This window comes from Gavialis gangeticus, unplaced genomic scaffold (genome assembly GCF_001723915.1).
Source record: "Gavialis gangeticus isolate Ggan-Ray unplaced genomic scaffold, GavGan_comp1, whole genome shotgun sequence".
NCBI classification, from domain to species: Eukaryota; Metazoa; Chordata; order Crocodylia; family Gavialidae; genus Gavialis; species Gavialis gangeticus.
This window is the reverse complement of record NW_017729026.1, coordinates 29,010,233-29,021,486: the sequence shown is the minus strand read 5'-3', so window position 1 is coordinate 29,021,486 and position 11,254 is coordinate 29,010,233. Positions and strand designations below refer to the sequence as shown.

At 43.1% G+C, this 11,254-nt stretch overlaps 1 protein-coding gene across 4 annotated transcripts in view; it reads left to right on the top strand.

Moving 5' to 3' along the window:
• Positions 1–11,254, top strand: part of LOC109299620 (transmembrane protein FLJ37396) — a 218,140-nt gene that overhangs the window by 29,716 nt on the left and 177,170 nt on the right. For all 4 annotated transcript variants that reach the window (XM_019520116.1, XM_019520117.1, XM_019520115.1 and 1 more), the window contains exons 6-9: positions 36–230; positions 2,580–2,742; positions 8,226–8,383; positions 9,845–9,997. In XM_019520116.1, coding sequence (XP_019375661.1) covers positions 36–230; positions 2,580–2,742; positions 8,226–8,383; positions 9,845–9,997 — 669 coding nt within the window. The remainder of the gene's footprint in view (positions 1–35; positions 231–2,579; positions 2,743–8,225; positions 8,384–9,844; positions 9,998–11,254) is intronic.

Sequence of the window (11,254 nt, the reverse complement as noted above, 5' to 3'; positions counted from 1 at the left end):
TTTTTTTTTTTTTTTGTCTCTTTCTCTCTCAATAGAAGCAAGTTGGTCACATTATGGAGGAGTACAATGATGCAGTTCAGAGGGCTGCAAGGCTGTCAGTTGCCCGAGAAAACTTCCTAACAGGAAAGAAAAATCCTGTAAATGTGGTGACCCAGGAAGACCTAGTTATTTACACACAGTGGCTAGTGTGTCACCTACACTCACTCAAGGCCATTCACAGCTATCTTAGGGTAAGAAGAGCAAGAGAAAAATGATTTGACTGAATTGGAGGATGATAAGGTATCTGAAAACTGAAGGCAGTTTTGTTTTGGGTGAGGGAAATCCTTGCAGGAACGCTGCAGCAAGGGTAAAAATGTCAACAACAAAAATTGAAAACCAGGTAGGTTTTAAACCAGGTTAAACCTACAAGAAACCCATAGAGGTGAAACAAACTCCACTGTCAAAATGCCTGATGACAGGCTGGTAAACCACACAATTCTGTTAAGTGTGGGGTAAGACATTCCTGAGTTTAAGATAGCTGTGATTAGCTACTTGGGATTGATAAGGTCTAGGGCAGTGGCTCAACCTTTTAAGGCTGAAGACACCTCTCATTAGACCCCAAGCACCCCTCAGAAAATACTAGCTCTTAGCTTTCACTTGTTTTTTGAATATGGAAAAATAATAGAACAATTGTTCTGTTGCAAAGAACTCAAAAATACCACAACGGGGCAGAATGTTTTTGACACTGCAGATTCCTATTTGAGCTCTGAGTTTTCTTGTGAATAATTTATGGGCATGGGTAAATCTAAGATTTTGAAAACGGGTGCAGATGGTTTGGTGCATCATTATGTATAACACAACACACCTTTTTCTCCAGTTAAAAAGAAACTAGAAGTTTTGCTAATAAGTAGGGGCCTAGAGCTATATTATTCAATTTAAGATTGAAGCAAAAAATAACTTTATTGGAATGAGTATTAATTTGCTATATCATATGTATAAAAGCACAACAACCTAGGCAAAAATAATCCCGATATGTTGTTTTATTAGTCCTGGAGTCATTAGAGTTGCATGTACATCTTTTTTTCAGATTCATAAAACAAAATCAAGCCTCCTTGAGCATCTAAACAGTGCCTCCAATGCTTTAGTGAAAGTGATTTCCACACTTGAGCTAATGTTCACCTGAGTTAATATTTCCACACCTGAGTTAAATGTCTTTAGCTATTGAAGGGATCAAAATGGGGTATAAGTACATCAGTGCACTGCCTCTAGATCTGCCCCTGTTTGCATAGTGCTAACATTGTGAAGCACCCTGCAGCATACTTCAAAGGATCTCGTTGCAGTCCAGGTGCTGTAGTATCCTGGTTAAGAATCACTGGTCTAGGACAGAGGTCCTCAACCATTTGCCCCACAGGCCAGTATCAGGCCTTGCGGTCTGGAACCATGGGCGACTGGTGCCACCTTAGTCAGGGGGGGCATGTGCCCCCCCCCCAGCAACCAGTCAGCAACTGGGGTGGGGGTGGTCCCAACATGGCCAATCTCACCAACCGGGGGGTCCCCCCACAGGCAGCCAATCTAACCAATTGGGGGGGGAGGGTACCCCTGTGGCTGATTGCACTGAGTGGGAAGCAGCTGCAGTGCTCTCACTCCCTGGCCAGCGCTCACAGGGGGGGCACCAGAGTTCCCGCCTGCCCCCCTGCCCATCCCCTAAGTGGAGAGCATGGCCTGTTAGGGGGTGCATGTGCACCCCCATCCACCCCTTATGCATTGCCACTGCTCAGAAGGTCACCTAGTCTAACCCTCTGCTCAAGGCAGGATCATCCCTGGCTAAACTATCCCAGATAAATGCTTGTTGAGCCTGCACTTAAACACTTACAGTGGCAGAGATACCACAGCCACATACCCACTTTCTGATGTTGTAAAAAACCCTTAGTGGGGAAACAGAATCCATGTGTTTATGGGTGACTGGTACCACCTTAGTCAAGGGGGGCATGTGTCCCTCCAGCAACCAGTCAGCAACCGGGAGGACACCACATTTCAAGAGCTAGGGGAGCCTCGCAGGCCGGTTGACACAGCTCAGCAGGCTGGGTGTGACATGTAGGCCAGGGGCTGAGCACCTCTGGTCTAGGGCATGAACAGAGCAGCCCGGAAGGAATAAGTTTGGACAGGTTATTTTGGCTTATGGTTGTTATATTTATTTGTCAGAAAAGTCAAACCTCCAGGGAAGGTGGAGTTTGGCTTTAGCGTACTGCATAATCTGTCTCTAGGCTAGATTAGAAGTAGCAACAGTTCAGAGGCCCATACTATCTAATGGTACCCCTGTAGTAAGGTCAATTTACAATAAGATAATATATGAGGGTTCACTAGAGAAAAATACAAATGCAAATCTGAGTAGTTGTTTACTGTACTTAGTGATTACACAATAAAGTAATTGAAAGCAGTTTTCAATTTTTTGTTGTTCATAATCTGAAAGCTAATCATGGTTAATATTTTTCTTCTGTGCCTTTGTCTCCTTCCCACCCTCCCTTCTTTGGTCATAGATTCAATGGCTTTAATGCCCTTTCAGTGAATCAAAGTAATGATGCTTGCATTTATATCTTCAGGTTCTCCAGTATTTGCCCATCTCTCACAGAATGGATGTAACTATTGAGAAACACCCTGATGTGGCCCAGGACAACCAGGACAAATTTGGAAGTGTTGCTGGGTGTGAATCTTTGTCTTCTGATGTATGTTTCTTACTGTGCCCTGGTTCTTCATATACAGATGGTGAGAAATGGCCACTCTTCCCTTAAAACCTCAGTAAAAGGATGGTGCACTTGAGGAAAGTGAAGAGATTTGTTAGCAGGCTTAAAAGATTCAGAATTCAAAAGGCAGTTTCGTTAATATTCCACCCATCTATTTTTTATTTTTTTTAGTAAGGTTGCATAGAACTTTTATTGAATTGTCATTAAGGCCGTTTGTACACACCATGGGGTTTTACTTCGGTTTAATTCTCCCTAAATTGAAGCAGTGGGTTTTTAAAAACATTGCTTCAATTTAGGGAGAAGTAAATCCACATGGCATGTACACAAGGGTTGGACCCAATCCTTACTTGCCTCTCCAGCAGCAGAGAGGAGAGGGTGAGCTGCTAGTGGGCCAAGCAGTCCCTGAGCTGGGGGGGAGGAGGGGGCTGGTGCTTCCCTCCACGGCAGTGACAGCACCCGCCTGCAGGCACCCAGCCTGGGCAGGAAGGTAGGCTCCAGGGAGGGGGAAAAAAAAAGATCAGGCTAGCCACTTTTTTTTTTCCTTCAGTGGAGCCTGCCTGCACAGGATGCTGCTGGGCTGCCTGCATGGGCTGCCTGCACAGCCCCTGAGCTGCACAGGGCCTGGTGCTTCCCTCCGCAGCTGTAAGGTAGCAAACTAAAATACCTTGGACATGTTTTATTTTGCTGCATCCCAAAGTCATTTAATGTGTATTACGCCCCCAACATGTAGAAACAGCTGCACCATTAAAGCACATTATATTGCTGACATTTGTAAACAGCTGTACCATTAAAGCAGTACAAAAAGGCATTAAGCTGCTTTGAAGGCCATTTTTGTGCCATGTTCAAATGGCCTAAGAGTCCAATTAGAAAATACAGGTGGACTCCACTTGATCAAGAAACTGGGGAATTATTTTGATTATAACAAGTGTTGAAATGTTTATCTTTCTGGCTTTCACTCAAATGCTGCCCAAATGTATATTGACTAATTAAGCAATACATCTCTCCAAAAAACACACAGGAAAGCTGCTTCTTGGTGTTTCCTTATTTCTGTTGAATTCTGTTGTTCATATAGCATCACAAATGTGTGTGGCACTTCACAGGCAAAGAATCCCTGAAAAAAATAGCTTCAATCCAGTGGTTCAGTTGTCCCTTCGATGGCCTGGTCCTGAATTCAAGAGAGTACAGAACTGTGTCATCTGAGAAGATTGTTCCCTTCTGTAGCTGGGAAGTAGACTAGTGTGAGTGAGAAAATCAGGGCTGTGGCTTGCAACCTTGCTCCCTCCCCCTCCCCCTGCCCCCACACTCCATTGCTTTCTATTTTGAGAGTTTAGTGCAATATGGAAGGTGTAGCAAGGCACTGAGGTGCCTGCTACTTGCGGAGTAGTAATGAAGGTTGCTACAGCAACTGGTGGGTGTCAGCTGACCGGAAAGGGCAGGGCTTGGCTCCTATATAACTCCCAGGCTGAGGCCAGGCAGGGAGTTCCCTGCCAGCAGCCATGGGGGAAGGGGCTCTCCCAGAGCAAGCAGAGGGGAGAGTCCAGATTGCAGGTACAGCTCCAAGACTGGGGGAAGGATAGAGCACCCCTGACGTGGCAGGAATAATGTAACAGCTGAGCAGCTTGAATTTATGTTACAGCCCATGGGCTTGTGTTTTGTTTCTCGTTGTATAAAATACCAGAAGTTTGGGAGAGGCTATTAGGGGTTGGAGGAGGCCTCCTAGGGGGCCCTTGGCAACGTGAGAACCCCAGCCCCAGAGAGACAGGGGAGCGAGAAGCCCCAGAGAGGCGCAATCTTAAAAGCCGGGGAGCTGTGGTGTGCCTGTGGTGCAGCTTTATTTTGGTATTGTTTTTTTTTTTTTTGTGGCCTGGAGGCTGCAGGCTCGGGATTGGCCCCTGGTTTTGGGCTTGTGGCCCTCTGGCTGTGGGGTTGGCGCCCAGGCCTCTGGACCAGGCTCGAGATTGGAGCAGGAAAAGGAGCCCTGGGCCTTAAGACAATGGAAAAGGCTAGAGCCTCGGAGTCAAACCCTGTTTAGTGGATTTAGATGGGGAGGCCTAGCTAGAGAAAATCAGGGGTCAGTCCCACATAGGGGAAAGGCCCCAACATACCCAATACAATAGGCAGCCTCCCACTCTCAAGCACATCATCCTAATTTCCATCAAGACGTGGCAGGAGAGTGTAAGGCGGGACATAAAAACCCCAAAGAAGGATCCAAGAGTGCCCCACGCAAGGTGCAGAGGACTAGGAAGATGGTGCTGGGCAGGGCGATCTGTTACAGAAGGGCATAATATGTCCTAGAGTAAAGATAATTTTGAATGATTCATTAAATGTGTGCTGGTGAGGAGAACAGTAAGTAAAGAATGAATTGTAAGGTTCTAAAATGGAGAAGGGTATGAGACACACAGTATGGGTGAGGGAGAGAGAGTGCAGCTGCATGAAACGTTACTTCCTGCACATAGTTGCCTCCACTGCTTGTACTGCCTTAATGGTGGTTGTGTACGTGCCCTAAAAGGGCTTAATAGAAAGGAGAAGAAGTTGGAGGATCCACCACTGCATGCATCATGTTCCTTTCGGGACACCGTATGCTTCAGTTTTAAGGGACCCTAAAGGCTGTTGTAGTCCTTAGCACTGTTCTGTGAGAGGCATCATAGGTGCACTGCTGATTTTGGACATTTATTAGCAATTGTCACTCTTCCTGCTATACTAATAACACTGAGCCTGTATGTACTGTGAGGCTTAATCCTCATTAAATTAAATAGGTTTATAACATTTACATTTGTTTATTTTGGAGCATTGCATCAGTGTTTGCATGCACTAGGTTTTTGAGTGAATTAAGCCCGGTCCCTGGACGGCACTGAGGACAGTGCGATGGTCCAGTGCTGTCTGCCTAGCTTAGGGCCCCCACCCCATGCTCTGCCACACCGCTGTGAAAGCAGGGAGCTGGCAAATGGTATAAGAAAAAAAAGCAAAAGCAATTCGAAAGCAAAAACAATTTGAAGTGGTGAACTACGAAAAAGTCACAGCACCATCTGGTGGACAAAGAGGCTCATTATGTGCCTTGGAGTGCCTTTGTGTTTGCACTCAATGACTCCATGGATGTGATGCTTTAATTCATGGCAAGCCAAACTAAACTACATCTGAGGTGTTTTACTTCAATGTGCCAGAAGGACTTTTAAAGCATCTGGAAAACCCACTTGTGCAAACAGTCACGCCATTGCAGTGCAAGAAAGCACAAAAAATGTGGCATGTACAAATGCCCACTATGCACAGAAATATATTGAAGCCTGCTATGTTTTTCAAGTCTGTTCCCCTTGGCTGCTGGTTTTCCAGGATAAAACTCCTATAAATTCTGTACCATTGTTGGTCTGTGAGACTGGAACAAGAGTGGTGCATCCAGTGCTATGACCTTGTATGGATAAGGTCTCTTCTCTTGAGGAAGGGACAGAATAGGGCCCAAGACCTCACAGTAGAGGAAGAGTTGGCAGAGGGTCATTTGAGGATTTGAGGATATTTTTAGGCTTATTGCTGTGGGTGTCTTGGGAAACATCCCTCCCCAAAAGGCCATTGTCTTATCTTGTATCATGTAACTTGTTTTAAAGTGCATTTGGGTAATTCACTTTGCAAGGGAATTGGTAATAAGAAGCTACTCAAAAGCAACTGAGCTCATTTTGATGTTTTGCTTCAGTAACTGGTTATCTAATGGCTTTTTCTGCAGTATTATATTAACATTGCAGGCTTCAGTCATATCCTGTCTAGATCTGAGCCACATGGATTAAACAACAAAATGATTAAACAAAACATTAAAAGAGAAGATGAAGTGAAGTGTAGAATGGGAACACAGATGGCCCATTATGACCAAAACACTGATCTAATATATTAGATTATATATAGCTTCAGTAAATCCCCATGGTCTTGCTGAATTTCAGAAAATTGTAACATATCTATTAAAATGCTTTGACTGTGGTGTCAATATAATGCCCAGGGGAGAGCAGCTTAATATTTGAACTTTCAGAAATCTTGTGGGGAGTCTGCTGCTTGTTCCCAACAGGTACTACTGCAACACAGTTCAAATAAGCATGCAACTGCTGTTCAGCAAGTATGAAATTAGTATAGCCTTTATTCATAAAATCAGCTGGGTGATCAGATTGATCAGCAACAGGGATAGTGCAGAGTTAAACACAAATCCAAAGTGCCTTTCTGTTCTGTTCTTTATACATTAGAAATGCCTACATCAGGCAGACATAATTGCATATTACTACTTAACTATCCTATATGTCTATTTTACCCAGTTTGGGTTGCATCATTCTACATACTTTCCTCATGTTCTATCATGTTTGGGGCCATGCACTTTTACATTTTATGAATGAATGAATTTATTTAAGTACAGCATCCCCTACACATGTGGTGTTTCATGTTTGGTCATATCATCCTGTGCTTTTTTATCCACTGTTGCAGTTTGTACTGATTCCATCCATCTCAGGATATACTTGAACAGATCCCAAGTGTCCTGATACACACTCTGTTGCCCTTCACAGAACTTACAGCTTCCAAGCTTTTAACTCCTCCTGGGCTGCCTTATGACTTACATTGCTAAAGAAGGGCAAAATCTTGCCAACTGTTAATCAGCTTAGCATCAGAAAACAAATAGCAGGATTTAATGTTTGAATTTTTTTTAGCATAGCAGAAGGTGGAAGCATTACCTGAAGCTCCCATACTAAACCCAGTTACTGAAAATCTGAGAAGTGGGGTGGCAAAACTTACAGACATTATTAGGTTAGTCAAGAATAGAACAATGTTTGAACAATGAGCCATTGGCAAGTTTGGTTCCAGATGCAGCTGGGAAAAAAGAACAGGATCAGGAGGAAAAAAACCCTAACATGAATATTTTAATATTTCCAAAAAACTATTTCTAAAACGGGGTGGTGCATGTCAGGTGTAGGTGGTGTTGGAAGTAATTGCATCAGAACTGATTCGCTCATTCTTAATACAGAGGAAGAAGAGGAGCCCTGTTTTCAGGAGCATGCTACTGAGAGAAAATTTACAGCAGCGCCATAATCATATGTGTTGCTATAGCAGTGATGAAACAAAAATAGTTAACATACCTCACTTGCTTGTAGGCTGTGAAGAGTTAATGGAAGGACTGACTAACACCTGGGTGTTTTGTGAACCAGCAATGCTGTCATAGTTCAGGCACTTGGATGCATTAGTTACCCTGTGCTTTCCATTTTGGCAAATAAGTGTTCCTCTAGCAATAACAGCAATAACACCATAAAGTACTGGAGCAAGCTGCATTCAAAATAGCTATTAGTATTTTAACTTTTGGATATGGAGGTTTTAATAAATATCCATTGGATATTCTGTGTCAGACTAAATTCTTTAAAACCTTTCAATATACATAATGAATGGGAGGATGAGAGTGCTGTCTGGATGCTAATAAAGACCATTGCTTTTCAGATGTCACTTACAACTGTTGCAAACTGCAGTTAATTGAGTTCTGGTTTCTTATAGGGCCACACAAAAGGGACACTGCATTCATGTTGCCTTGTCACTGCATAGGAACTGATGAGCTGAAACCTCAGCTCCAACTTCTCCTTTCTCACTTTGGTATCTGCTATGATACAGATAATCTCAAGAACTCGGCTGATGAGATGGAGCTTTTTTCCCTGGTAATAAGATCATTAAAAAAAACCCCCAAACCACTGAGCTGGGTGGCAGGGTGGGGCTGGAGACTGAAGAGTGCAAATAGCATTGTGTGCGGCAGGAAGTGAGTACCTTGTCTTTGATAAGAAGTGCATCCAGATGGAAAGCAGTTAAAAGTTTGGATAACTTCCCTTATAGCATAGTACAGCAATTACTGGGAACATGGATGCATTGCTGTCTAACATGTATGGTAATTTTGATTAAGGTAAATCTATAATCCATAAAAAAATTACCATAATTACCAGGGCTTTATTCTATCTGCTGACCCTCCTGCCATTACACGAGTTCATTTCTCAGACTTGTCTCACTTCATTTTAGCATGTCTTATGACCAAGGATCCTGGTTTTCTCTGATTAAAAAAAATCCCCAATTTTCATATTTTAAAAAGTAACCCCAAATCCACATTTTCCCATGATTAAAATGAAACGCCAATAATATATATTATTTATATATAAAATAAAAGCCTTTGTCTGTAATGCTTTATTTGCGCTCTGATTGGCTGACAGAAACAGCAAATCAGAGTGCTCCAAGCATAGGGAAGCACTGCCATGATTCTGAAGCTGCCCCGAGGACAAGACAGAGGGTGGGGGAGCCGAGGCCAGCCCCGCTCCCTGCAAGATGCAGAACAGCGGCAGCATGGGTTGTTAGGTGGTGGCACTGCATCCCAGCCCCCCCTCCCCCATCATTCTTGATAGGCAATTGGCTAGCATATACATATATGTAAAATCTGTGAGTGTGTATTAGTAGTGTTTCATTTTAATCATGGAAGAATATGGATTTTGGGTTACTGTTTTTAATCTGAAAATTGGGGATTTTTTTTTTTTTTTTTATCAGAGAAAACCAGGATCCCTGTTTATGGCTGCGAAGGATTGCCAAGGATGATGATAACAGTTACTGGTCACTACCACTGGGGGTCAGGCTTTTACATGCCATTAATTATCTTCCTAATTAATTACAGGCTTATCAGTAAAGGTGAACAATATGGGACAGTTTTCTCTTTTCTGCTATAAAAATATCACCATGTAACCCATCCGGGATATAGAAGAGGTATATAATAATTATGTACACATGTTCATATATGTATTCATTTAAAAATAAGCCCACCGGTTGTCCCGTTTGTCTCATTGGGACTAATAACATACCTAAAGTTAAGTATATAAAGCAATATTTGCAAAGCTAGGCCATAGCATGGATTTATTTGTACAATGTGCCAATAATCTAGTTTTTCATCTTTGGAGGTTCTCAAAATAGCATCAGGCAGTTTCATCATCTCTGCTGTAAAAACATGAGAAGGAAGCATAAGGCTTTGTGATCCTCTCTCTTTCAAAGGCCTAGTCATGTTGCAGTTATGTTGTTCTGAGGTTATTCTTGGGCACCTGCCCTGTCCTGTACAGCCTGTCGGGGTACATTCTCTACATACTTTTCAGGTTGTCCGGAAGTTTCGAAGCGTCTTCCACAAACAGCAGGTGATGAGAACATTTCCAGTTTATGATACTGGGCGGCCTGGATCAGAAAACTGGGGTACATTTGATCCTAGCATAGCTTTAAAAAAGCGAGCCAACTGGATTCCTTTTTTACGGGTAAATATAAGTGATTTGTTTTCTTTTTACACTCTGTTGGTAAGTGGCAGTAACTGCAGTTCAAAGTGTTAGAAGTTACTTTTCAGCCATTTAATTTTAATAAGCATACAATGATCCTCTCTGGAAAAATCAAATTATGTCTAACTACCACCATATACTTGGGGGCCACCTCTTAGGATCCATCACTTAGTTTTATTTTATTTTTTACTGAAAGGAAAGAAAGTGAATTTATTGGTCACACCTAGGAAAAACACAGGCCTATTGTCTGTGTTACACAAAGTCATTTTGAATAGCTGTACAGAAGAGAAAACATGGTTTATGACAAAGTGGGTTAATGACATTAGACTAGAAATTAGTACTGAAGAATGGGAGACCATATGGAACAACGGTCCTCACATTATTCTGTACAATAGTAAAAGAAAGTTATCTTATATTGGTGGTTTATCACCTCACTTGAAATGTATTTATGGTACAGGAACAGGGAAATGTTAGAGGGAATGTGGTTAACTGGGAGGATTCTACCACATGTGGTGGATGTGTCCCAGAATGAAATTGTTTTGCATGAAGGTTGGAGACATGGTGAGGAAAATAACAAGATGCCAACTATTAGGTAATCCTTTAGTGTTCCTATTAAATTTTCCTGAATGCTCTGTGTCATAAAAGAGGCATAAGAAATTGATTGCTCATCTTGTAACAACTGCAAGAAATACAGTTGCAAAAACATGGACGAGAACTGCCCCCCGCCCGCTCTCCCCTTAAAATCACTGGGTGTTTGTACATGCCACGGGAGTTTAATTTGGTTTAGTTCTCCCTAAATTAAAATTGTGGGTTTTAAAAAAACCACCATTTCTACCATTTCTATATAGGGAGAATTAAATCAAATTAAACTCCGGTGGCACAACACAAGGGTGGGGGCCCGATCCTTAGAGCTTACCTATCTCTCCAGGGTCAGAGTGGAGGAAGGCAAGCTGCTGGTGGGCTAAGTAGTCTGTGATCTGCACGGAGGCCTGGTGCTTCCCTACAAAGCTGCAATGGGGCTAGTGCTTCCCTTTGTGGTGGCACATGCCCTCTGGCACCCAGCCCAGGTTGTCCCAGGGGGACGCCGCAGCTGGGGAGGGAAGAACTGGGCCCCCACACAGCTCAGGCAGGCTCTGGGAGGGGCGGGGGAAAAAAAGATCAGGCTCCTTGCCACTTTTTTTTTGTTCTTCAGTTGAGATTGCCTGCATGGGCTGCTGCTGGGTTGCATAGCCCCCGAGC